At 32.0% G+C, this 25707-nt stretch overlaps 3 protein-coding genes across 3 annotated transcripts in view; 1 reads left to right on the forward strand and 2 right to left on the reverse strand.

Annotated features, from left to right (window-relative positions):
* Nucleotides 1-5623, reverse strand: part of LOC115242742 — a 14814-nt gene extending 9191 nt beyond the window's left edge. The window contains exon 1 of the mRNA XM_029819265.1: nt 4593-5623. Within this exon, the coding sequence (XP_029675125.1) occupies nt 4593-4667 (75 nt within the window). The 5' untranslated portion in view covers nt 4668-5623. The remainder of the gene's footprint in view (nt 1-4592) is intronic.
* Nucleotides 5624-19294: 13671 nt separating this feature from the next.
* On the forward strand, nt 19295-22265 carry LOC115242723 (CCR4-NOT transcription complex subunit 9). The gene is made up of 3 exons (XM_029819238.1): nt 19295-20031; nt 20393-20787; nt 20862-22265. The coding sequence occupies exons 1-3, from the start codon at nt 19705-19707 to the stop codon at nt 21058-21060; spliced, it is 921 nt and encodes a 306-aa protein (XP_029675098.1). The 5' UTR covers nt 19295-19704; the 3' UTR covers nt 21061-22265.
* Nucleotides 21584-25707, reverse strand: part of LOC115242722 (sodium-coupled monocarboxylate transporter 1-like) — a 10956-nt gene continuing 6832 nt past the window's right edge. Inside the window, exons 5-13 of the mRNA XM_029819237.1 lie at nt 25229-25383; nt 24852-24992; nt 24672-24780; nt 23882-23991; nt 23463-23646; nt 23268-23354; nt 22741-22922; nt 22461-22647; nt 21584-22391 (exon numbers count right to left, since the gene is read on the reverse strand). Coding sequence (XP_029675097.1) covers nt 22320-22391; nt 22461-22647; nt 22741-22922; nt 23268-23354; nt 23463-23646; nt 23882-23991; nt 24672-24780; nt 24852-24992; nt 25229-25383 — 1227 coding nt within the window. The 3' untranslated portion in view covers nt 21584-22319. The remainder of the gene's footprint in view (nt 22392-22460; nt 22648-22740; nt 22923-23267; nt 23355-23462; nt 23647-23881; nt 23992-24671; nt 24781-24851; nt 24993-25228; nt 25384-25707) is intronic.

Consider the following 25707-nt stretch of genomic DNA (forward strand, 5'->3'; position numbering starts at 1 on the left):
GGGGGGGCGGAACCCACTGCGTCCACGCATATACTTTACAATGCGAAGCGAGGAAATTAAAATAAATAAAAAAATTTTTTAAATTTTAACAAGTGATACATCTCGAAAACTATTGGTCGGAATTTTTTTTTACTATTTTTCCCGTGTTCCTCGTCAAAAATGTCTTCAGAAACGACCTTTCAAATAGGGGGCCACAGTTATCGTAATCGTGCCAATATTTCAATACCGTGAATAAATGCATTTTTTTTTTTTTGTTTTTGTTACACGGATAAGAAAAGCTTTATTGAATCTTGCAGTGAATTTTTCTCGAGCGATATAAATGAAAAGATGAAGAGATGCGCAATATGTGTAGTATAAACAGTAAAAGTGACAAGTAAAGAGCGAGCTATCAAATAAAGCTTTATTTCTCGTAGCAGAATAGGTATTCAGTATTGTTTAGCACCTGAGAAAATTAATTTTCGTGACATTGAAACTCTTACAGGACTTCTATTTACTACAATGGGGAATTATCTCTGCTGATGCAATGTAATCACATTTCATACTAATTATAATTTATTTGCGGTGCTAACGAGTATGTGACGCCATAAAATTTATGACGTAGACTGCGTCACACATTTGAGTATAGAATATATATAAAAATGTAACATTACTTATTATTTATCTTTCTCAAAATTATATTTCCAATTTCATAATAATAAAATTGAAAATTGTCTTGACTTTTGTATCATTTTTTTTTCCTGAATATTCTGATACTCTATACTCTATACATATTATCGAATTTTCTTTATGTCGACTTCAATTCATATATCCGAACAAATTTATCAAAATAAATTGCGAGCGCACGAATTAGACAACTTTATGAAAAATTAACAGAGAAATATAACGCAAACATAAAAAAGAATATAAAGAATACCGTCGAAACTGATGCGATATTAAAGTAGAATTAAATATGATGCCATTAAAATATTATTTAGATCAATAATTATTAAAAGAATATTTATAATTTTATTAATTTTATCACTGAAATATCAATGATATATTTACTCGATGCTCTCAACTACATTATTTGATTTCATTAAAATCAATACAAAAATTAACAAATAGATAAAATTAATAAATTATGTCATCGATAATAATAATATTACACTACAATACACAGAGAGTTTTCAATCAGTAACAGCAATTTACTGTTTCATTGTATCTGTGCTTAGAGTCATAAATATTTTCATATCTTGCATATCAGCATAACCGAAAGTAAACATGCTCGTTTGCTTCCACGTAAACATGAGCATGAATTAATATCGCTCATACATGATAGATGACTAAACCGTAGAATTAATATGGAAATTAACGCGAATATTAAATTTCGAACAAACTTCACGAGAACCACGGAGTTCGCGCAATTGAAGCATTATAATTTAATCGTTTGGAATATATTGGAAAGAGTTGTATAATCCCCGATCCAGTTTCTCGCACATTTATTCGCATTTATCCAAACCGCATTGATATATGTATGTTCAACACAGCTCTGCCATTACGCTAACTTATGCCCAAGCAGATATTCGTACAATCTAATAGTGAATTATAACTTGTACATTATATCTGTCTAATACACCAAATTTATAATCGAAGAAAAAGAATAATCTTAATAATCTCAGGAAAAAATTAATTATGCAATTTTTCTAGGAAAATACTACAATCATTGCATTTGCACTTTTGACCTTATATTTGAATCGTATCAAACGTTATATACGTGTGTGCTTTTTAATTTCAATTTCAAAAGATGATTTATATTCAACAAGCAATACACAATAATAAACTACGCATTTCAAAGACCATTTAACTAAAACAATTTCTGGTAACACAAACAAATCAAATATAAATTATATTTATTTTTATTTATACGAATAATTAAATGTTCGATAAGAATATAATTTACCTTTTTTTTTTAAATTAATATTATCGTATGATTAATTTTTTAAATCATTATTTTTTTAAAATTAATATTATCGTATCATTAATTTCATATACGCAAGAATAATGCAGTTTCGCGCTTGTACGATGTCAAACTCGTTAATGACACATAAACGAAGCCAAAATTGCAATTACGTTAGCCTTGAAGGTACATACACACGTTGGTAACTTTACAGAAAAGGGTCAAACAACGCCTGGGGTACAAGGGAAACTCATAATTAGATTGTTAGCTAATGGGGACCACCGCATGCAAATAAGTACGCGTGATACTACGCACAAGCTGGCGTAAGGCATTCGAGTGAGACCTTCTCAAACAAGAGAGACACCTCTATCCGAGTCTATTACACATGTGTAAAGAGTGTGATATGACAATATTTCGAGTGAGCAAAATTTGATCAAATAAGTTAACTTCGATATTAAAGAATTACCTGTAATAAATGCCAAATCAAATAAAAAAATGAAAAAAATTATCCAGTTCACTATTATGAGAAAAAAATCCAGATAAATATTTTATGAAAATATATCAGATAAGAATTTACTCGAATATAAATATCCTAAACTTTAATTTTTTTGTAGAAATCTAATTTTTTATAATATTCAAAAAAAATGTGCGTATTTTGATATGTTACACTACTAATTTTGTATATTGTATATATTATATTTCCGATTTAGGATTTAGGGCTTAGATATAATGAGAGAAATACGAAATTAAATATAAAAAATTGTAAAGAATTAAACGGAATTAAGCCCATATCCGACTGCATTGAAGTTTAAAAGATTGAAGATTGAAATATGATCAGAACAAAAAAATTTTAATTCCTTTTTTGTTCGCATTAGTTAAATTCCGATCTTTAAAATCTTCAATCTTTAATACGTAATCTGATGATCTTAAACTCTTTTGTAATCTATATTAAAAACGCGTACGAGAATAGATCGTGATTTAAAAAGATACATAGCAATAATTACAGAGGTATCGAGCAAAAAAAAATTCCGGTGTAATTTAATTAATAAACCGTATCAGATTTTCCCTCGCAACGTACAGCGTTTCTCAAAATGAAATTCTTAAGCTTCGCTATATTAAAATTTGTTATATGAAACACGTCTCTATACAATTTTCAATTTACCTCGCGTTAAACTTATCTCGACATTTGCTCAAGGGTGAAAAGCAAAAAGAATGAAGTGAAAAGTGAGAAGAACAAAGTAAACTTTCAAAAGCATAATCGCATCGTAATAAAAAATATTAACAACAATGTATATTTTTCGTTACATTTAAAAAATAACTGCAAAAACAAAAATTCATCAATCTTCTTATATTTAATTGTATTATTCTTGTCATACATATAAACAAATTCCGTGCAAAGTAATATCGAATTTTAATAATTTCTCAAATGCTATAAATGAAGCAAAATTATTTAAAACAAAATTAGAATTAGAAAAATATTATAGCAATATTATTTATGAATATTAACGATTATTTGTATTTTTAGGTATTAATAAAATTTACCATAATAGTTTACATATGTGAAACAGTGTAAAAAATTTTCTATAAATTCAAACACATTTTTGTCTGAATTTTCAGACCTGGATGTCTGATAGAAATTTCAGATAATCTATCTTAATCATCAGAAAAAAATATAAATTCAATAAATCAGAAGAGAGAAAACAAATAAATAATAACATATTTCATGACTTTCACTCATGTCTAAGAAAACAGAAATACAAATTGCATCTACTATTTCAATATTTTTACAGATACTTGCATTTCGTAATATATCGAAATGTTATGAAAACGGTTATGAATGAAATAAATAGAAAAAAAGAGACAACCGTTACTGGCAAGAATTTCCATTTGCTTCTGATATGTGTCTGTCTTGTCGAACATCGCCAGCCCACTCAACAAAACAATCCGAAAAACAATCAAACGGTAGAAATTGAATATTTGATTAACAATTCTTTCAGTTCACAGTTCTCTATTTCTGACGCGCACTTACGCATCTGCCACGAAGCTGCCGATATATTTAGATACAACCCATCAAATTTAACTCATTGTCAGAATAAATCTCTATTAATCTAACGATAAGACAATGCAAACAAAACAATAACATTGATATACGATTTATTTCTGGATGAAAAATTATAAACATGAGATCCGTATTTTTAATAATCTAAATAATCATAAATGATTATAATAATTTATGACAAAAAAAATAATAATTTAATATAATATCATACAATATATAATTTCCTTTTTGCAATAAATAATATTTTATTTATTACAAAATTTATTAATATCATCGAAAATGTGAGAAAGTTTATAATAGCAAAAAATGCAATTTTATAGTGAATATATAAAGTGTATTTCTATTTCACTCTCATCTCTTAAAAATGTTACACATATACGTTATTTTATTTCATACATCATACGAGAGAGCAAAAAGAGGAAGCGAAAATGCTTCAGAGATGCAGGATTAACAAAGTCAAGATTCACATCCAATACCATTATATCTCGCCAATTTCGTAATTTTAGATGTTATCATATATATATATCCGGATCTTATGGTATTCCTTTCACCTGCTGCTTTAATACGGCATTAGAGAAAGCTAATTGGAATATATACCTGTTGCATCGGATACGCTGCGCTACCGACGAGAAGATCCCATGCCCACGCGAAGATTCGCGCGCAAATGTGCATTGACGTCACCGCCACTTTATAGAGCCTGCTGCCGGCGACTCTCGTCCACGTCCGTTGCCGGGGTTAAGGCGATCTCGCATGCACACAGGACGACGTTTCGGCCAGTCGATTAACGGCACCACCGGAAAAAACCGATCGCGCGATCATATCCTCGAAAATTATCGCACTTCACTCCCGATTCCCACTCCCAAACCCCTCCTATCTGTCATTCACCGCGCGCGCGACTCGCTCACGACGCGAAATTGATCGTCTCTCCGATATCGATCACGGTAATCGGAACGCGGCTACGTGAAGCATCGATTGATCCTTAGACGATCCTTGGCCGACGTTGGCGGTTACGTCAACGATAATGCGATTAATACCGAGAGTCCTTCGAATGATCTCTATCCGATTACGTCGTCGCTCGATTGCACGCGGTCTGGTATCGCCCGGCAAATTTTCCGACGGGGCGTTTAACGATATACTTCGCGGTAATTCACTTTGGAACGTAACATGAAGGCAGCCGTGCGTGCGTCACGCGTGTGGCCACGCTGCGATAAACGTCACTGTGTTCACTTTGCGTCGACTTTCACATCGAAAAAGTTCCGCCCGTTAGATCGTCAATTTAACCGCGCACTCTACATTTTTTGTAATATGATACTCTAAGAGTATCGAAGAAAATGGAAATATTTGTGTGAAATATCTCTCACGGTGTTTCGTTTGCAGGACGAAAAACAGCGACGAATCGCTTCGACACGATGACGGTTTCGCTTCTGCTATACGTACATATATCACAGCCGAATAAATATATTTCGAGATGAAAAGCCGGTGTAACACTATATGTACGTTGTAATAGTCACATATTTTTGTCACCCCGACGCGAGGAAATCACGCGAACGACGTCTCGTTTGCAACCACGGCGCGTACGAACTACTTGTTGATCAGCGCCCCCGAGAACGACTACCGCGCACGATCCGCGTTATACCATGAAGTTGGGGTCAATTCCTATAGGTTAATCACTAGACCTTAATAATTGGCGTAGCCATGGCTACCGTGAATTCAAATTGCTACAGATAAATTAATCTTACTTTTTAACGGCGATAGAAACACCACCGTCACGATAGCTACGGCGTAAAAAATTGAGCTGTCTCGATTATACTGATGAATTAATCTCGATTAATCGTAGAGTAAAACCAACTTGTTCCCGAATTAAAGCGAAAGAATTATAGTATCGAAAAAGCTAGGAAAAAAACGTTATAATTAAAAGAAAAATTATATATACTAAGATAAGTCGCAAAAAAGATAAACGAAATGTCAGAAATATTAATAATTTTTTCCAATCGAGTTTTTCGAATGTAATACTAATGCTAATTACATGGACAACCATTGGACACGGTCATATCGGCGTATAAATGAGAGAGAGAGAGGGAGGCTGTGTGCAGAAAAGATCTCGTCTTCCGATAATCGATAACACGAACGAACAGGAGCCAGCATAAGCGATAGAGATTCGCGACTCGTCGATGCTTTACGGATGCGAAATTTGCGGAACGCGATTTGCGTGGGACGTATGGTGATCCCACCCGGTGCTTCTCGAGATGCTGATCCGGATAGATACCGTGACAACACACCCCGACGAGAGACCGAACGATACTGAAACGTGAAATTGCGCTCGTGCCACCTACACGGGCTAGAGACGCGGTCTCGCGATAAGCATTGCATAGGTGCCAACGTGCAATCGTAAAAATGACATTTGTCAAACCTAGAAGAACAAAAATATTCTACCCGATCGTACATAAATATATAGACATCATGTTTAATTTTATTATTATGTACGCAGTACCATACGTATTATTATATGTATATGTCGTAGCCAGATTACATAATTCGTCGTTTTATAAAACGTCTAGGCATTTTATAAAGTGCAGTCACATTTTCATGTTTGAAAATGAAATATTTTACAATCTGGTTAAGAATTTTAGTTTTTTTATGAAACGCTAACAAGCTATCCGCCACATTGTCAGATACAACGATTTGTACATCGTTTTAGATTCTGGCTGGTTTATTTCAGTCATTTTATGAACTGTCTTTGTATAACAACCATTTATAGAAAATTAATAGGTAATTATGTAATGATATTAATAGTAATTATGTGTATTTTTAAATGAGAAAAAGTTTGTATGAACACTTGTTGTATTTATTACTTATTATATTTATGAATACTTGTTGCATTATAATTGTCATTATAATTATACTTGTTATAATATTAAAGTTTTATAAAAGTAACATAAATAAAATTCTCGAAAATAATGTTTGAAAACAAATAATAAAAAGAAATATGAAAATGAAAAAAAAAGAAAAACATTTATTATGACTATTTTATCAAATGTAACATAAAGTAAAATCGGTAAAAACGCGCCGTTCATAAAATGACTGAAATGAACCAGCCAGAATCTAAAACAATGTAAAAAGACCAAAATTCTTAGCCAGATTGTAAAATATTTCATTTTTAACCATGATTTAAGAATGTGGCCGCACTTTATAAAATGCCTAGACATTTTATAAAACGACGGATTATGTAATCTGGCTACGACATATATATACTTTCAAGCTTAAGTTTAAAAAAGTTTAAAATATATATTCTTTTTTTATCCTATTTTTAATTTATGTGAATTAAATGTTTAAATAGTTTCGTTTAAAATTTAACTACCTAGTATTTTGGTGTTCGTTTATATGCACATAAAAGAACTTTGGATATTATTTAATACTTGTCTTCCTTCAAATAATCTCAAAAAGTCAATTAAAAATGAATTTCGAAATGAGATGATAATTGATGTCAATATTTCTATTAAACATTAGTTTATTAATTTTACAAGAGCAGCTAATAATACTTAATGTTAATAATTGGTTTTGATTTATGTCAAGAAAGAAAAAAGTTAAGTTCATAACATTACAATAGATTGAATTTAATTAAATTAGTTGAATTAATTAATTAAATAAAATATATTCACTCTTCGATTATCTTATGTGAATACTTTTATGTATTGTATAGTATATATATTTGAATAAAAAATAAATAAATTGAAACAATATTGCTTTAATATAAAACAATCCAATTTTTTACAACTCTCGTATAAATATTGTATAATACAAAACGGCTGTAAAAAACCGTCGCCTTCGTTGCCAGCTTAGTCGAAAGTAGAAAGAACCTCGTTGGTAGAAAGAGGACAGAAAATAGTATATATCTCTTCTTCTATTATCCGAAACTAGCCGAAGCGCCGAGCTCACATATACGTGGTTTTCGCTTGTGCGTTATCCCTTCCACAATTGCGTGTTGCAATCATAGATTATATGATATAGACCAATCATAGACCTTATATATATTTGATTGCAACGTGTTGTTGGCATCACTGGCCCTAGTAGGAGCAAAGAGAAGCCTGAGAAGGGCGACGCCGCTGTTTTTCGTGAGACCATTTTCCTAGCTGGTATAGTGGCGCTAACTAGATCCACTTTAGAGCCGGCGGAACTACATGGCCAGATCCTCTTTTTGATGCCATGGTAAAACGACCGATTGGTGCATGTCCGTGCTAAACACATTGTGGATCAAAAATACACCGATACACATTAAAAGCTATTATAGACAAATTTATATAAGCATAATTAATTATATTTTCTTATAGTTTTAACCGTGTTCTATTATTTTGTAAATAGTTCTAATTGTTGACAGCGTTAATTAATTTTTTCACGTTTATATGATCGCCGGTGATACTATCAGCTGTCAGATTTTCGCAAAATGTCATAAAATGTCAAAAAATCGCCATATCTTGTGCAATATTGTTTTTTTAAAGTGTTAAGAGTGTTTTTTCTATCATGTGGAATTCCATTCGAAATTTTAATTAAAAGGTCGGAAATGCAAAAATAATACTTTTCTCAGAACATTTAGATATGTATTTATACGACATTAATTTCAAAAACGATTAAAACTTCCTTCTCTCTATTATTGTCTTTTTCACTTCCATTTTATTTAAAAATATTAATATAAAACAAGTAGAGTTGTGCAAATTAGAAATTTGCACATTGCTTCCTCATCATTTTATCTTACAAAGCTTAAGCTGCTTTAAGCATGCAGATTTTTCAATTTTTGCTTTCTCATAAAGGAAGCTTTGTGAGCGAAATAAAAATAAAAATGATTTCTTTCAACGATCCTCACTAAATTCAATATCAAACATCCTTTAATAATACTCTATTCATGTAAAAAAATTTAATCCAATATCTCAAATTTTCCGAAAGTTATAGCGTGTACAGACATTTCTCAAAAAATTCAAAATTTTATAAAAAATAAACCCTTTCATCGATACTCACCAAATTCAGTAGCAACCATCCTTTAATAATACTTTATCCATGTAAAAAAATTTAACCTGATATCTCAAAATTTGCGAAAGTTACAATGTATACAGACATTTCTCAAAAAATTAAAAATTTAATAAAAAATGAACCTTTTCATCGATTCTTACCAAATTAAATACCAACCATCCTTGAACGATACTCTATCCATGTAAAAGAAATTTAACCCGATATCTAAAAAATTGCGGAAGTTAGAGGTTGTACAATATATTGCGTACATACACACATACATACATACACGCATACACACATACACACATACATACATACATACAGACATTTTTTAGGAATATGATTTTTCGACGTTTTGGAACATTCTAAACACATTGGCATAGAAAATTTGAAAAAAATTTTGTCACGAAAACAAAGCTTCCTCTATGAGGAAGCAAAATATAACTACAATATCTCTCTTAGTCTGACTCTTCCCCTTCGACCTGTCCGGCATGGGTGATCCTACCGGTAACTTATTAGCATTTTTGAATGAAACAAGTTTAATCGCTTTGAGAGCGATTAAACCCAATTTACGATGAATATATGTTTGATATCAATCAAACGCTTAGTGCAAGTATTCATTGATTAATCTAATAATCCAAATACTAAAATCCAAGACAGAGTTTGAGTTTTATTCATCAATCGGTTTCAGAGCGATCAAACTTGCTTCATTCGAAAACGCTATACGTTACCGCCGGCATAGCTCTCAGGTTCATTAGAGTACGCAAACCTCCTCACCCGGCAAATGCCTTCGTTAAGGTAGAGATACCATCGAGAAAAAATGTGTGAGGATATTGAGTGATATTTTTTTCAAATTAATTTATTAAAAACTGCGCCTGTAATCTTCTTTTCGCGAGCCGCCTCAGAAAATGTTTTTTTTCGTGACGACCATCCTAACTAATCTCCGGGTAATCTGAAACAAAAAAACAAAGTAGGATATAATCCTCATATGTGTGGCTATCGCGTGTTCTAGGATAAAGCAAAACAAAAAATTAGAAATTTAAAAAATGTCGTTCAGAACAATAAACATCGATTTTTCGGCTAAAATTGGCCATATTTTTTGCAATAACAAAAAGAGTACAAGTTGTAATAAAATAATCCTAGTTCATATTAAAAAGGGTCTTATGTTCTATATTTTCTAAAAACTTGAAGTTAATCGGACTATCCGCTCCCGAGATATCATGGTCGCAAGGTGAAAAAATGTTGTTTCGAGAAAAACGCGTTTAAAGTTTTAAATACAATTAACTATAAAATTTCAAATACTTACAGCTGTTTGCTGCTAGCCAGCTATTCCAGGGCCATAAAGTAGATCTTCCTCTTCTTCATAAAAGGCCTTTAATTTTGTTGACTCGTCCTTTCCTGCGATTCAATTATTCTGTGTCCATGTAATGCATTAACGATTATTTCCTCGCCATGCGACGTCGCCAGCTTTGTCGCTGACGTACTAGCAAATTCCGTCTCTTTTTCGAGAATGTGTCTATTGTCGACGAATTTTCTTTTTCTCGATCTGCTTGGACGGTGATTATCATGACGTCTTGTCGATTTTCGATCCATTTTTTACATAGCTATACAGCTAACAGCTACACAGCTACGCGCGTCTTTTTGAAGCTAAGTTTAAAAGCATACCAATAGTCGGGGAACCGATTGTTTTCGAATTTTAATACATACGCACAAATACAGAGGGCGTTGAAATACAGAATATGTGGTAGCGATATAGTTAAAACACTAGACGTTACTGTTTAGTAATAAAATATTTAATTCACGAGTAAGATGTGTACATTTTGATGGTCAATGAACGAACGAACGAATTTAAATTATTTTTTTAAAGTTATTTTTACTTACATTTTTTATATTATATTTAAATTAAAACAATTTATTTTGTTATTACTTGCTATATTTAAGTATGTTACAAGAAAAAAACACAGAGATTAGAGTTACAAAAAATATTGTTTTCATAAAAGTATATTTAATGTTTAAAAAGTCATCCTGTCAAAATATTTGTTAATTGTAGATATCAAGAAGAGAAGAAAAAAGATACATATAAATACGAATATCTATATGTATAAAATATAAAAGAATATTGTTTTAAAAAAAAGATAATAAAAGTTTTTACACGAAAAAATAATACTCTAATTTTTCGACTCTGATAATTTCTTTGTACTATATTTGTTATTTGAGTTACTAATTTGCAGTTAGTAAGTTATAAGAGTACTCGTATCTTTTCAATCATTAACTTTAAATAACTGATATTTTTTAAGAAAAATAATGTTACACAATGTATATTAAAATTTTGCTCTTATTAATATAAACTTTATCAAAAAATGACAATCTGATGTAAAAAAAATATAAATATGTATGTACATATGTATATGTATGTACATATATGTGTGTGTGTTGTATGTATGTGTTTGTGTAAGCGCGTAAAAACGTGTATGTACCATAAATATAAAATCACATTTTTAATTGTATAATTTATTAAAAATTGAAAAATGTCCGTAAATAAAAGCGCGCGCGTAGCGCGCGCCTGTGTTGTTCTAGTATTCTTAAAAAATGTATGTATGTATGTATATATATATGTATGTATGTATGTATGTATGTATGTATGTATGTATGTATGTATGTATGTATGTATGTATGTATGTATGTATGTATGTATGTATGTATGTATGTATGTATGTATGTATGTATGTATGTATGTATGTATGTATGTATGTATGTATGTATGTATGTATGTATGTATGTATGTATGTATGTATGTATGTATGTATGTATGTATGTATGTATGTATGTATGTATGTATGCATGTACGCAATGTTTGTACAATCTCTAACTTCCACAATTTTTGAGATATGGGTTTAATTTTTTTACATAAATGAAGTATCATTAAAGAATGGTTGGTATTGAATTTAGTGAGAATTGGTGATAGAATTCATTTTTTATAAAATACTCAATTTTTTGGGAAATGTCTGTACACCTAATTTTCGCAAAGGAGGGTATGCATTTTAGGCAGTTTGGGGAGCACACAGGGATCGTTGGGTTTACCCTTTTTTCATTCAATTCCACTTGCTAAACCAGAAAATCATAGTCAAAATAGTCTTCGTATTTAGGAAAAATTTTGAGACACATTTTAAACAGAAGAAAGCAACGGTTGATTGTATCACTTTCTCGAGTCATCTCAGCAAACTCTTATCATATTTTTATGAAAATCATGGCTTTTACTGGTACTAAAGAATAAATTAGACTTTTTTCTTTTTTGATTTTAGGTAGAGAGCTTGTCTTTTTTTTATAGTAGCGGAAAAGGAGAGAAATAGAGAGTATTGCATATATACATATATCTCATCGGACACTTTTTTTAGATTTTTTTTTTCAAATACTCCATGTGAAAATGATTGTTCCGTCTTTTTCATTGTCAACTATTTCCCTCCCCCCCCATTCCTCTGCGCATTAAACATAAATATTAAGTATGAGAGAATCTGGATATCGAGTTTAGTTGACACTCACGAAGATATTTTATGTCATTAGCATTTAAAGTAAGGTCTTTTGAATTGATACTACGAGGGCGGGCTGAAAAGTACATACGATTGGTTATCTCAAGAACGAAAAGAGGTATCTAAAAAAACAAAAAATAGGATAAAGGTATTTATTAATTACAAATCTATTGGGTTGAACGGAAAGTTCGTGCCGTTTTCTCGGTCTTCATCTCTTACAATTAGTAAAAAACGGAACGAACTTTCCGTTCAACCCAATATACAGGGTGTCCCCAATTTAAATGTCAAAACTTTATTTTAAAACATATAAAAGCTATATAATTAGCTACGACTATACGACTTCAAAGTCAGATCCGTAATCTTATACAGGAGTATAAGAAATATTCATTTGTAGACCCCATTATTCCGATCCATGGTATCCTATTTCATAGATGTTCTATAATAATAGCTTTCACTATAAAATATTATTTATTCTTTAATGTAAAAGTAAAAACCACGATTTTAATAAAAATATAATGAGAAAAATTTGTTGAGATGGCTCGAGAAAATGATAAAATCAACCGTTGCTTTCTCCTGTTTAAAATGTCTTTCAAAATTTTTCCTAAATACGAAGACTATTTTGACTATGATTTTCTGGTTTAGCAAGTGGAATTGAATGAAAAAAGGATAAACCCAACGATCCCTGCGTGCTCCCCAAACTGCCTAAAATGCATATTCTCCTTTGAGATATCTTCCTATATGAGGAAGCCAAAATTAGAAAACCCACTTGCTTTAAGGAGCTTGATCTTTGTGAGCGAAATAAAATGACCGCGCGGTCTGCGATGACCGTCCTTATCTGGGTCAATGACGCCCGCTTGTAGAATCTCGTTTAACTAGATATAAGATTTAGCAATCCTATCAAGATTTAATAATCGAGAAGAAAGTGGTCAAGAATCTCGATTACAAGGATATTATAGAAATATTTGTAAGGCCAAAAAACATATTTTGTAATCATTCTTTTTATTTTAATGCCGCGTTTCCACGTGGACTACGACCCGTGTGAATATGCTATCGTAAAGATTGCCTGTGACGTCAACACCTTCACGACTCAGTCGTGACAGAATCAAGCCGGTTTGATTTTAAATCGTGGCAGTAACACGCGTGAAACAGAATGTTTACGCAGCGTGTATGAAAATTGAACGATAATGATACTCTTCAGTTTTTGAATTTGTATACTGAGAAAAAAAAAGTTGTTAATTTAACTAAATGATCAACTGATTACTATTTCTTTAATTGAAATATTGAAATATTTAAATTAAATACAACATATTAAATCTAACATGACGTATTTGATTTAAATACTTAAATATTTTAATTAAAAAAATAGTAATCAGTTGAACATATTTAGTTAAGTTAACAACTTTTTTTTCTCAGTGTATCAAACGGAACCTGTACTTTATAATCCGACGTTGGATGAGTACAGGGATCGTGACATGCAAGCAGCAGCAGCTCAACGAATTTCAGAGGCTTTAAATATAGACGGCTTTGGACCAAAAGAAGTATTCTTAAAATTAGAACACATAATCTAACAGATCTCAGCAACTATTCTGTTCATGGTCACGATTCGATTTACACTGTCGTGAATTAAAAATTCCATGTAAACAGTTTAAGTATGCTTTCCACTAAGCATGAAAGAAACTAAAGTGAGCACGAAAGCGTAATTCACATTCGTGGTTCACGCCTCGTGGAAACGCGGCATATTTTTTTACAAAACGTATTATTAAGAAAAAAAGTATAAAAATATATTAAGCCTCAACAATATTAAAGCAAATACAAAAATAAAAAATATATATCAAAATTTTAAAATATAAAAAATAAAAAAATATAAGAAAGCAAAAAAGGCAAGAACTTTTTAGAATACTTTTTATTTGCCTTTGCAATTTCGTGCTGGAGCGAGAGAGCAAATTCCAGCGTAGAGGCGCCTAAACAGTCGTAATCGCATAGAAATATTAGATAAGAATTATTGAAGATTGTGTATGTGTGTGCATGTATACATATAAAGCATTATTTTAAGAAATATCACACAGTCCTCATAAGAGAAAATGACTTGTAAAGCACGTAAAAATATGATAATGTAACTTTATTATTTTAATGAATACTTTATGAAATGCGCGTTTTACACATTTATACATACGGTATCATGAAACATCCACACACACGCTGCGCGTACATAGAATATATAATTTTAAATAAAATAGTAAAATATCTCAAATACACAACCAAAATTTTATGAAAAATTCCTCCAGACAAAAGTTAGAGGATTTCAAGGAAAATAATTCTTGATATTTATTCTTTGTGCCCATCTTCAAACCATACATAATTAAAGATTAATTTTATATTTTTTTAATAAAAGCAATTGAATTTTTAAAATACAAACCTCAATCTTTTGCGCGTATTATATATGCGCGTATATGGTTGTTTCTAAAATGTTTCTAAATTGTATAAATAAAATCTTTTTCGTTAGGATGATGAATTAAGAGCTGAAAAAGTTACAATCCGGCGCCATTAATATTATTCAAGGTAAGGGGGTGATTACGATAACTGTGGCCCCCTATTTGAAAGGTCGTTTCTGAAGACATTTTTGACGAGGAACACGGGAAAAATAGTAAAAAAAATTTCCGACCAATAGTTTTCGAGATGTATTACTTGTTAAAATTTGTTTAACTTTTTTATGCCAAGGTAAGGCACGTGGAAATTGCGCTATCGAATTTATATCTATCTCTTTGTATAATACATGCATTCTTAAAGTTTGTACACATTCTATACCTGTTTGGTCATTATGGTCATGTATCAGTATCTGGTTCTTGTCGGTCGTGTATATGTGTATATGTGTATATGTGTATATGTGTAGGGGAAAGTAGGTAAAACCGGGTACTTTTTTAGATTTATATTCCTACAAAAAATCTAAGAGTAAAAAAAATTTGCCAACCATTAGTAGTCTTTAGTGAACCTTAAACTATGAGAAAATAAGGCTAGTTGCTGAAAAATAAATTTTTTGGTTACCAAGAATAACAAGATTTTATGGAGAAGTCACAGTACCCGGTTTTGTCCTACCGGTAAAGTAAAACCGGGTACCCATTTGAAAATATGCAAAACACCGTGTAATTACAAAATCTAGATTTATTTTAATCTGAATACAATATAAAGATGTATTCTATTGACAAAAATCACAAATAAAGATATTCTCTTGTTCGACATTGCTGTAGGACTTTCTTATTTAACTTTTTAACTTTAGGGGTTTCAAAAAGCTTTTTTTTTAGTGATTTCCATCCATCCTCAAAAATAATCGAAGTACTTTGAAATTGGATCAAATCATTCAAAAAATATCAAATTTATTGCAGTGCAACGTAATTACTTTTGCATGCAAAGTTATTATGTAAATGAATTATATGCACGTGTCGTATAATAAATACGCAAAATACGTAATCTCTACGAACTATCAAAACGACCTCCACAATGACAGCTACTCATTGTCAGTTGAAGTAAGCACAGCGAGAGATAATATCGAGTGTATCGCACTATCGAGAAAATGAAAAAAAGAACGAGCAATATCTTAAAAATACAAATAATAATCAAACTTATAAATTACTCATCGCATATCGTTGCTCCGTACATCGATCAATACTGCATCAGATTTTATTTTTCTCTCTTGTTCATCCTTTTCTGTTTCTTCGTAGCACTTATACTCACCCACAAAAACACGATTAATTATGGTTATTTGTATAAGCAGCCATCGCGAAATACTTCGCACGGCACTCCCGATCGCGGAACAATTACACGAGATATACACTTTATTATATCATAAAAGAGTAATACAGAAAGTATGATTCGCACTCATTTACACGAAGCCAAAATCATGCGCATCGTTGCAAGAATGATATAGCAATCGTTTAATTAATAATTATTTTATGCTCGCATTTTAGAAAAAGTTATCGGACGAAATATATTTGACTATAAGCATTTTTAAATAAATAATTATTATCCGTAAGGGTCGATGATATCGAAGGATCGAAACAAAATTTACAATTTTTATCCCTTCGATTTTTATTCGCGATAAAGATGATCGCTATTGAGAATTTGATAAAGATTTATATTTGCAATTACTTATATTCGCAATACAGTTTTATGTCGTTTATTAAAAGTAAATCATTAATTGTAATAATCATAGCGGTTTCTATCCAGATACTAGTCGCATTTAGGAATAGCATTTAAGAATATAGGAAGCGTTTCGTATCACTACATTACTGCTCGAGTATCGCCGTACGAATGGTAAGAAGACCATACATGTAAACAGTAAGGCTGCCAAGGCCGAACACTTCGTTATTGGAAAGCCAAAATATTTTCCGTATACTCTATCATTTATGTGTATACGCAGAATATTAAAGTGTATAAAATATATATTTTAAATTATGATTATTTATTTATTGAACGATTGATGTATCACGAAGCCTTTCGTTATGTTAATTACTCGACTTTGCGATTCAATTGTTTAATTGCGCGATTTTAATTCGAATCATATTTACATGCCGTCGAAAGTCGAACAATAAAGCGGCCAACAAAATATATTTCAATTGAAGTATTTTTGAAGAAATATTTATTGCTTATAAGGATCGTAATAAAATAATACATAATTTCGATTTTTTCTGTCACTTTGATTCTTATTTTATTAAATGTGAAGGTTCACATCATGCGAAATGCGCGCTTCGAAACCTATTGTAGCGATATAATTACGTTTAGTTATAATATTAAATTATAATTATTATTTAAGATATGTAAAAGATAACTAATTATTAATCTTATCAAATTATTTCCTTTATATACTTGTCGTGATCGCGTTTAGGAAATTTAACGGAGTCTCGCTACTTTACTGCTCGAGTGTCACCGTGCGAATGATAATGATAACACGTAGGAAAGGAATTTGAGCGTATCACCCTACTACAGTTCTATTCAAATGTCGCTGTATGAATGACAACAAAGCCGTGAACAATAGCGCGCCAATGTTTATGTCGCCAAGGCCGAATACCATGTTAGGTATTGCTAATTCGCTGCCGAAATATTTTACGTACTATAAAATATATATGCAAAATATTAAATTTTATAAGTAAAGTAAGTAATTTTAAATTATGGATGAATTATTTATTAAACGATTAATAGTAGTATAGCTATGCGGGTTCTAAGCCTGGTCCTCGTCCTCTGAGGAGGGATGAGTGGCGAGGGGAAACCGGCGCGTGGGGTATGACGTCACGCCGCGGTTTCCCCGCGTGACGTCATACCCCCCCACGCCGGTTTCCCCTCGCCTCTCAACCCCCCTCAGAGGATCAGGCTTAGAACCCGCATAGCTATACTACTATTAATGTATCACGGAGTTTATCGTTATGTTAATTAATTGATTTTGCGATTCGATCGTTTTATAGCACGTTCTTAATTCAAATTATATCTAGATCGTCGAAAATGATATAGCATCGTGGACAAAATATATTTGAGTCTATTTGTTGTTAAAGAAATAATTATTGTCCGTAAAGATCGCAACAAAACAATAATTTGTAATTTATTTTTGTCACTTCGATTCTTACTTTGAGAAAGATTCTTACTTGTATTTTATCGGTTTGAGAATAATTTTGATGGATTCAATTAATGAGATTTTTTGCGATTAAAATGACATTAAACACAACATAATCGGATAATTTTTAATTAAACTAATAATAAAAATTTTGATTACATATTTAACTAAAAATTATCCGGTTTTTGTCGTGTCTCGTATCATTTTAATCGCAAAAAATCATTAATCCATTAAAATTATTTTCAAACTGGTAAAATATATATTCAATAAATGCACTCCGTTAGACACTATTTCTGCTCCGAAGCGTTTGATGGACAAATAAAAACGAAGAATCTTGTTCTTCGAGCGAAAATAGTGTTAAGCAAAGCGTATCTATTGTTATATTTATCTTCAAAAGACTTATATATAATATTAATTATCTTATCATTTTACTTATGTTTATATATAAATTATGCTTATATAAATTTATATATAATAGCTTTTAATGTGCATCAGTGCGCACTAATGCATCCAACTGAATTTATACATTAAAAAATTACTTAATTAATATAATTAATAATTAATAAATAATTAATTATAAAAAGCTATATAAATTAAAAGCATAAATTTGATATTACTTAAAATGCAATTAATTGTAAATATCTTTTACACGTTATATATTTAAAAATTAGGAAAAAAATTATTAAGAAAATTTATTTAAGAAAATTTATTTTATGTCACATGCGCATATACATAAAAATACTTCAATAATAACTTTCAATAATAAATTATCGCTGTCCGTAATATATACTAGAATGGCAAAACATCACGCACAGCTAATAAAACATTAATAAATTCATAATAATTCTTCGCAATTTTGATCCATAATTATGGATCTAGTACACACATGCATCAACCGGTTCTTTTACCGTAGCATTGAAAAGCGCATGGCAGATTCAGGGCCTCAGCATAGTAAAAGAAACAGGGAATAGAGAACAGAGAACAACTGCATTGGAATGCGCGCACAACAAACCTGAATCTGCCCATGTAGTTCCGCCGGTTTTAAAATGGATCTAGATGACGCTACTGTATCAGTTAGAAAAAGTGTCTTATGAAAAACGGCGGCGTGACTCCTGTCAGGCTTCTCTCTGATAGGAGAGACTTGAAACGAGTTGGCAACACTGTGCTTGAGTTGTCCCATTCTGGCATCGCTCTGGGCTCTGGATCCTGGATCTGGACTAGATATTGCGTATTGATGCTGACCGGTGTTGTCGTAGAGGTTAGAGAAGCGTATAAAGGGTAAAGCGACGAACGTCGAGCGTCCATTCTCATTTCAAGGAAACTTATTTTGAGCTTTATCAGACGTCGTAGGCGCATGGCGATAAGATTGATTAATCATACAAGTGAAACAGAATAACGACCACGCACGTTACCGAATTCTAAGTATTACGTATATAATTTAACGTAGAGAACGTAGAGAATTTAAGTTGGATTCGACGCCACGAACGAGCGAGAACGCTATTCACGGACGAGGCAAACAGGGTTTGCATTATTACTTAAATCGTGATATAACTACGTATAATACCAAAGAGTAGTATCAATGAGCTCTCAACAAAGCCCAGCCGCCCTGCAAACTACCGTCGACCGCGAGAAGGTCTACACATGGATAATCGAGCTGTCAAATCCGGACACCCGGGAGAATGCTCTGTTGGAATTGAGCAAGAAGCGCGAAGTGGTGCCCGATCTGGCACCGATGCTCTGGCATTCGTTTGGCACCACGGCCTCTTTGTTGCAAGAGATCATCAACATCTATCCTGCAATTAATCCTGCAACTCTAACTGCTTATCAGAGCAACCGGGTATGCAATGCCTTGGCACTTTTGCAATGCGTGGCCAGCCATCCAGAAACGAGGTCTGCATTCCTACAGGTAGGAATATGCTGCAATTTTTGAAAGTTGCTGTATCAAGGAAACAAAAAATTATACATATAATATGTAATAAATAAATATGACCTTGGATCATAGATTATTGTAAGATATGAAATTTAACATAATTTCCATTAAAATCTTATATTTAAATTGATTTTATTAATTAATATGATTCTTATTTAAGATTAAGTATTTTAAAATCTTTCCATACTAATGAGAAAATTAACTTACGCATGAAAATAAAAATTGGTATGAAGATACATAGTAATATTTGGCTTTGCTATCTGTTCTATCGTTAAAAATCTTATGTAATGAAATTAATAATTACAAACTAAATATATGTCTATATATGTGATTTCAGGCTCATGTTCCATTATTTCTGTATCCATTTCTGCATACTGTTAGTAAAACAAGACCATTCGAATATTTGAGATTAACAAGTCTTGGAGTGATTGGCGCACTTGTCAAAACAGATGAGCAGGAAGTGATTACTTTTCTGCTTACTACGGAAATTATCCCATTGTGTCTACGAATTATGGAAAGTGGTTCTGAATTGAGTAAAACTGTAGCGACGTTTATACTACAGAAAATTTTGCTGGATGATAGCGGCTTGTCTTATATCTGTCAAACATATGATAGATTCAGTCATGTTGCAATGATCTTAGGAAAAATGGTTCTATCCTTAGCAAAAGATCCTTCTGCAAGATTACTTAAACATGTTGTGAGATGTTATCTAAGATTATCTGATAATCCAAGGTGAGTACCAAAACAAAATGCATGTGAAACAATATCACAAAATTTGAAAAATTAAAATATAACTTTGTGTGCAGAGCATTGTTAGCCTTAAGACAGTGCTTACCAGATCAATTGAGGGATAATACATTTGCAACATGCTTGCAAGAGGATGCTTCAACAAAGCATTGGTTGTCTCTACTTCTTAAAAACTTAGAGACTGGTCCACAACCGGGTCCGCCGACACAACCAGGACAAGATCCTCGGACAATTGGCATGTCGCCGCTCGCTTCCTGAACTTATCAAATTTCCGATAATTGTAAGGTATGTTACATATAAGACCGAACATCAAACGCATCTTTCCGTGAATCGTTCTGTATTTTTTTCATAATAATTAATGGCTATGCCATCTACATATTATTTCACAAATCGTGCTGTGAGAACTAGTAATAAGTATATCATCGATTTGGAAATCAAATACATGATAATTGTAAATATTGTATAGATGCTTGTGCGGCAAGATCTAGCAGTTACAATTTTAATATAATTTGAATCCAATAAATGTCCATTTTCTTTCTTGAAGTTTAGGATTGTCAGCGAATAATATTGACAAGTTTATACAATTTTGTTTTGTGCGAACGAGATATTACATATGGTATAAGAAAAATGACAGATATATATATATGATATGCGTACTTTAATATGTAAGAATTATATGTAAAAGCAACAAAAGTGTGATTGTTATATATACATTTAATTGCCAGATATTCTGATAGAATTTACAATAGATACATTTTATAACATAAATTCAAGCATTATCTATTGCTTGAAAAATATTTTATTGCGTAAAAATCATTCTTCAAGAGATATGTATACAAGTAGACATATGCATATATTGCGATTAATATTCAACTAACTAATATTGAATGAAAGATGTTCTTTCATTCATTTTGTATATTATTATGAGCCTAATTAAATTAACTAGCTAATACATAATGCATTACATACAAAACCATGTAAGCAAAATTTTACTGCTTCAGTTTGTGTACAATGGTTTATAAAGGTAAGGCTTAACATTTTAATATGCCGAGACTTACGCGGTTAATTTTAAATCGTTCTGATCTCAAGTTTTATAAATTTCAGAAGTCTTTAATTTAGAAAATTGGAACCAGAATGATTAAAATTAATTGCATAATTCTTGAGATATCAAACATTAAACTGTTAAGCTTTACATGGGTCGTCTTATAAGATTAATTTACGCGCGTGTATATATAATAAGATATATTCGAGAGAGAGAGAGAGAGAGAGAGAGTTAGTTAGTTAGTCAATCTTGTATCGTTGTGATAAATTGATAACAGGGTACACTATGTATGAGGATTAAACCATTTCATAATACACCGGCATCATTTATATCACCAAACAATTGCGCGAGTCATAGTTTAATTTGATTTAATTTTTATGATATGTTAAACTGGATTCACATAAATATAAATTTGATTTGTATGAACAAGAATATATTTTATTTAATTGAACTACGATGGAAAAAAAACCGATCACTAATGTTTCGAAGAAGTTTGCGTTATCATATCGCTTACATCACTCGTCATCTTTCCGAGTTCAGCTTCATTCTATAAAAAAAAAAAAGTATATTAGCGCGATAAGATTTAGCCTAAATGAGGATCGCTGAATATACATACCGCTTTCTGAGGATCCTTCGAGCGTAGTAGACAGTGTATAATGGGTGTAAATAATTGTTTGTCTGTACGACTGTACTTAGACGGTCCAGTGAACCACGAGACTAGTAGGCCTATTAAGATCGTAGTTAAAAAACCTACCCACGTGTACCAGAGATACGACATTCTGTATAAAAAAAATGGTTGTTCTCTGAAAAGATAAAAACAGTTTAGTTACGCGAGATACGAAAAGAGTTTTTGCGCGATTCTTATATGCGAGAATAATTAAATATAATAAATGTACCTAACAGCGGTCTCTACGATCATCGTGAAATTCCCGATAGTACTATTCAGCAATTCGGAGCATCCCTCTATTGATACCGGTTTCACCGGGAAATAGATCGATCCGCTGGAGATCGCCGCTTGTGTACCAAATGAGATCCAAGCAACCAAGTTTAGACTAATCAGTGTACCGACGAATGCTCCCTATTCGGGTAAGAAAATAGAGACAAAAAAATCGTTCAGCGAACACAGAATTTCTTAGAACTGGTTCAATTTTAATAACTTGGCAAGTCGCTTGTATCGCAAATCTCTCACGAAAATTAACGTTAGAAATTTTGAGTATCCTGACTGATACTATATAAGACTTTAAGTTTAAAACTTCATATAAATAATCGAATCTTTAAAGCGAATTGTTAAGAAATAATTTAAGTATTATCTATATACAAGCGATAGTATAAAGTTAAAGTTCTGTTGTATCGATGAAATCGATAACGTAAAAATGTCTGTGATGTAGTCTATCGATTTCTCTACAAATTTTTACCTCCTTACCATTGAATTGGCCATTGGAAAAAACATGCCCAATGTAAACACCCCGAGTAAAGGCCCAGCGGTTATTCCAGACAAGCTCTTGCCAGCCTGAAAAGAAATTCAGTGTGCTCTGTACGAATTAATTGAGAATAAATTTACGGATCCTCGAGTGACCCGATATTTTCCGAGTAGATAGTTCGCGTGCGCATCCCTTACTTGAATCAAACCGCTCAGTTTCTCTACCATGAAGACGAGGCCCACGCAAATGGCTCCTATTATCACAACCGTAGCTTTCATTATGAGGCTTGCGCCGATGTTGGACATAGGTTTACGAAGACACGGCTTAATCATGTCTTCGTAGATCACGCCCGACATGGAATTCAATCCGGTTGACATTGTGCTATAGTTTAAGAAGCGAGCATATTACATAATCGCAAAAAGGAAAAATAATTAGATATATAGAGCGTTAGCAAGAAACATTTAATCTCTTTAAACCGTGTAAACCATTACTCTTGCTAATCCCAGATCTGATTTTTTTCACTTTGATATAAGTAAATACTGGAAATATCTCGATATTGACCAAAAACATCGCAAAATTCAAAGAAAATATAATATCTTGTAATATTTTACAGTACCTCAATGCTGCACTGAATACACCGGAAACAAATAATCCTGGCAAGCCTGGTATAGTGTGTGACAATTCCATCACGAAGTACGGTAACAGTTGATCGGGTTTTCGTATTTGCTAAAACGAGCAATTTTTTGCGCAATGTTTATTCATTCTCAGACCTTCTTTAGCGAAAAGTCTAAACGTATTCGTCAAAAAAATTTCAAGTTGAATAACGGTCACAATTTATCCATAGAATAAAAAAAAAAGGCGATATATAATAATGTAGTCAGTCATTAATTGATGCAGTCGTGAGTCGATTGTGTGATAAGTCATTTCGCAGCGGTTTCAATCGATGTGAGATAGAATTCGATAAAGGCTGTAACGTATTTATTCTTTAAGGGATAATTCTAAGAGAATATTTGTCTAATAAAAAGCGGAGATTAGTAATAAAAGTGATTAGAATAGAAAATTCTTAAATACTAGAAAGCAACCAAACAATATCGCCAATTACAAAAGAATTATAAATGAATTACAAAAGAATTTATAAGTTGAATCACGCGTCCGTCTATGTGTGTGATTAGTATGAATCTATGTCGTTAGATTAAAAATAATAATATAGGTCAAAGACTTTATCTTCGTTTCCTTGACAGGTTAGTGGTGAAGGAAAGTTCATACGAGTAGTAAGTTTAAACTGTGAACAAACCCTCATATTGTATTAATTTCTCTTCAAAATTAATAATGATTTTGTAAATTTTTATTAAAAATATTTCATTTTGCGAATTACATTATGTGCCGAAATTTTTTTTTTTTTTTACCTTTGTCGTGATCGGATCACAGTCGTAGAAGGCCGCATAGATGACGATTCCCGTGTAGCAACATAACGAGACAATGCTGATTATGCCTACGGCCATTATCATAATCGCCCTAGATATAAAAGGAAATTAAATGAGCGAGACGCGCGACGCCGTGCATTATGAAGCATTTGTGGAACTCACAAGTTAGATTTCCTCAAATTCGGCATCGCCAGACATCTCTGCACCATCGCCTGGTTCACCGAGCATGTGGCCAACCAGTTTAAATAATTGCCGACCACCACGGTCCAGAAAGTGTGCCTTACTGTAGGATCCGGATCCATACTGATAAAAACAGTAAGAAAATTTGCAAACATTTATTGCTCGATATAGTTGTCGATGTATAATAGTAGATTAACGGAATAGTAACATTATGATTTGTTGCGTAATACGATATTAAGTAATTTTGAAAAAATTAATGATAATTAATTGTGTATATAATAAAAATATGCAAAAATTACTGATAGTTAACTGTAAATCTAATAAACATATAGAAAAATAAAAGGAGAATTTGTTCGCACTTGAAGAATTCGATTCTCCCGGTATCGTAATTCCTCTTCCACACTTCTGCCACGCTGCCGACTCTCGCTGTGCCGAGTACGGCAACGGCAATGGCAGCCCCAAACATCATCGCTGTCTGAATGGTATCCGTCCAAACGACCGCCTTTAGACCACCCTGGGATAAAAGATCATATATTTTTTATAATTAATCGTATTAAATTTTATCGATATTGCATTGAATATGCGATACTATTATTTTTTTTTTGAAACGCTTGTTGCGGATTAAGTTTTTTTTTATTCTACTTTTTTAAATACACGGAAAGAAAATGCTGTTGCTTCAATTAAAGTCACGGGCTGCCGACACCGACAAACATACATAGTTCATTCAATGATATTTTTATTGAACCAAATATCTGGATTATTAAAACAATTATCCAGATATTTGGTCCAATAAAAATATCATTGAATGAACTATGTATGTTTGTCGGCAGCCCGTGAC

The sequence above is a fragment of the Formica exsecta genome, unplaced genomic scaffold (assembly GCF_003651465.1).
Source record: "Formica exsecta isolate Colony F162 unplaced genomic scaffold, ASM365146v1 scaffold62, whole genome shotgun sequence".
NCBI lineage: Eukaryota > Metazoa > Arthropoda > Insecta > Hymenoptera > Formicidae > Formica > Formica exsecta.

What these genes read in the sequence shown, in the direction of transcription:
- LOC115242723 (XM_029819238.1), top strand. Translation starts at nt 19,705, where the DNA reads ATGAGCTCTCAACAAAGCCCAGCCGCCCTGCAAACTACCGTCGACCGC. An exon ending in CGAGGTCTGCATTCCTACAG is followed by an intron (nt 20,032 to 20,392) that starts GTAGGAATATGC and finishes ATGTGATTTCAG; the next exon opens with GCTCATGTTCCATTATTTCT. An exon ending in AGATTATCTGATAATCCAAG is followed by an intron (nt 20,788 to 20,861) that starts GTGAGTACCAAA and finishes CTTTGTGTGCAG; the next exon opens with AGCATTGTTAGCCTTAAGAC.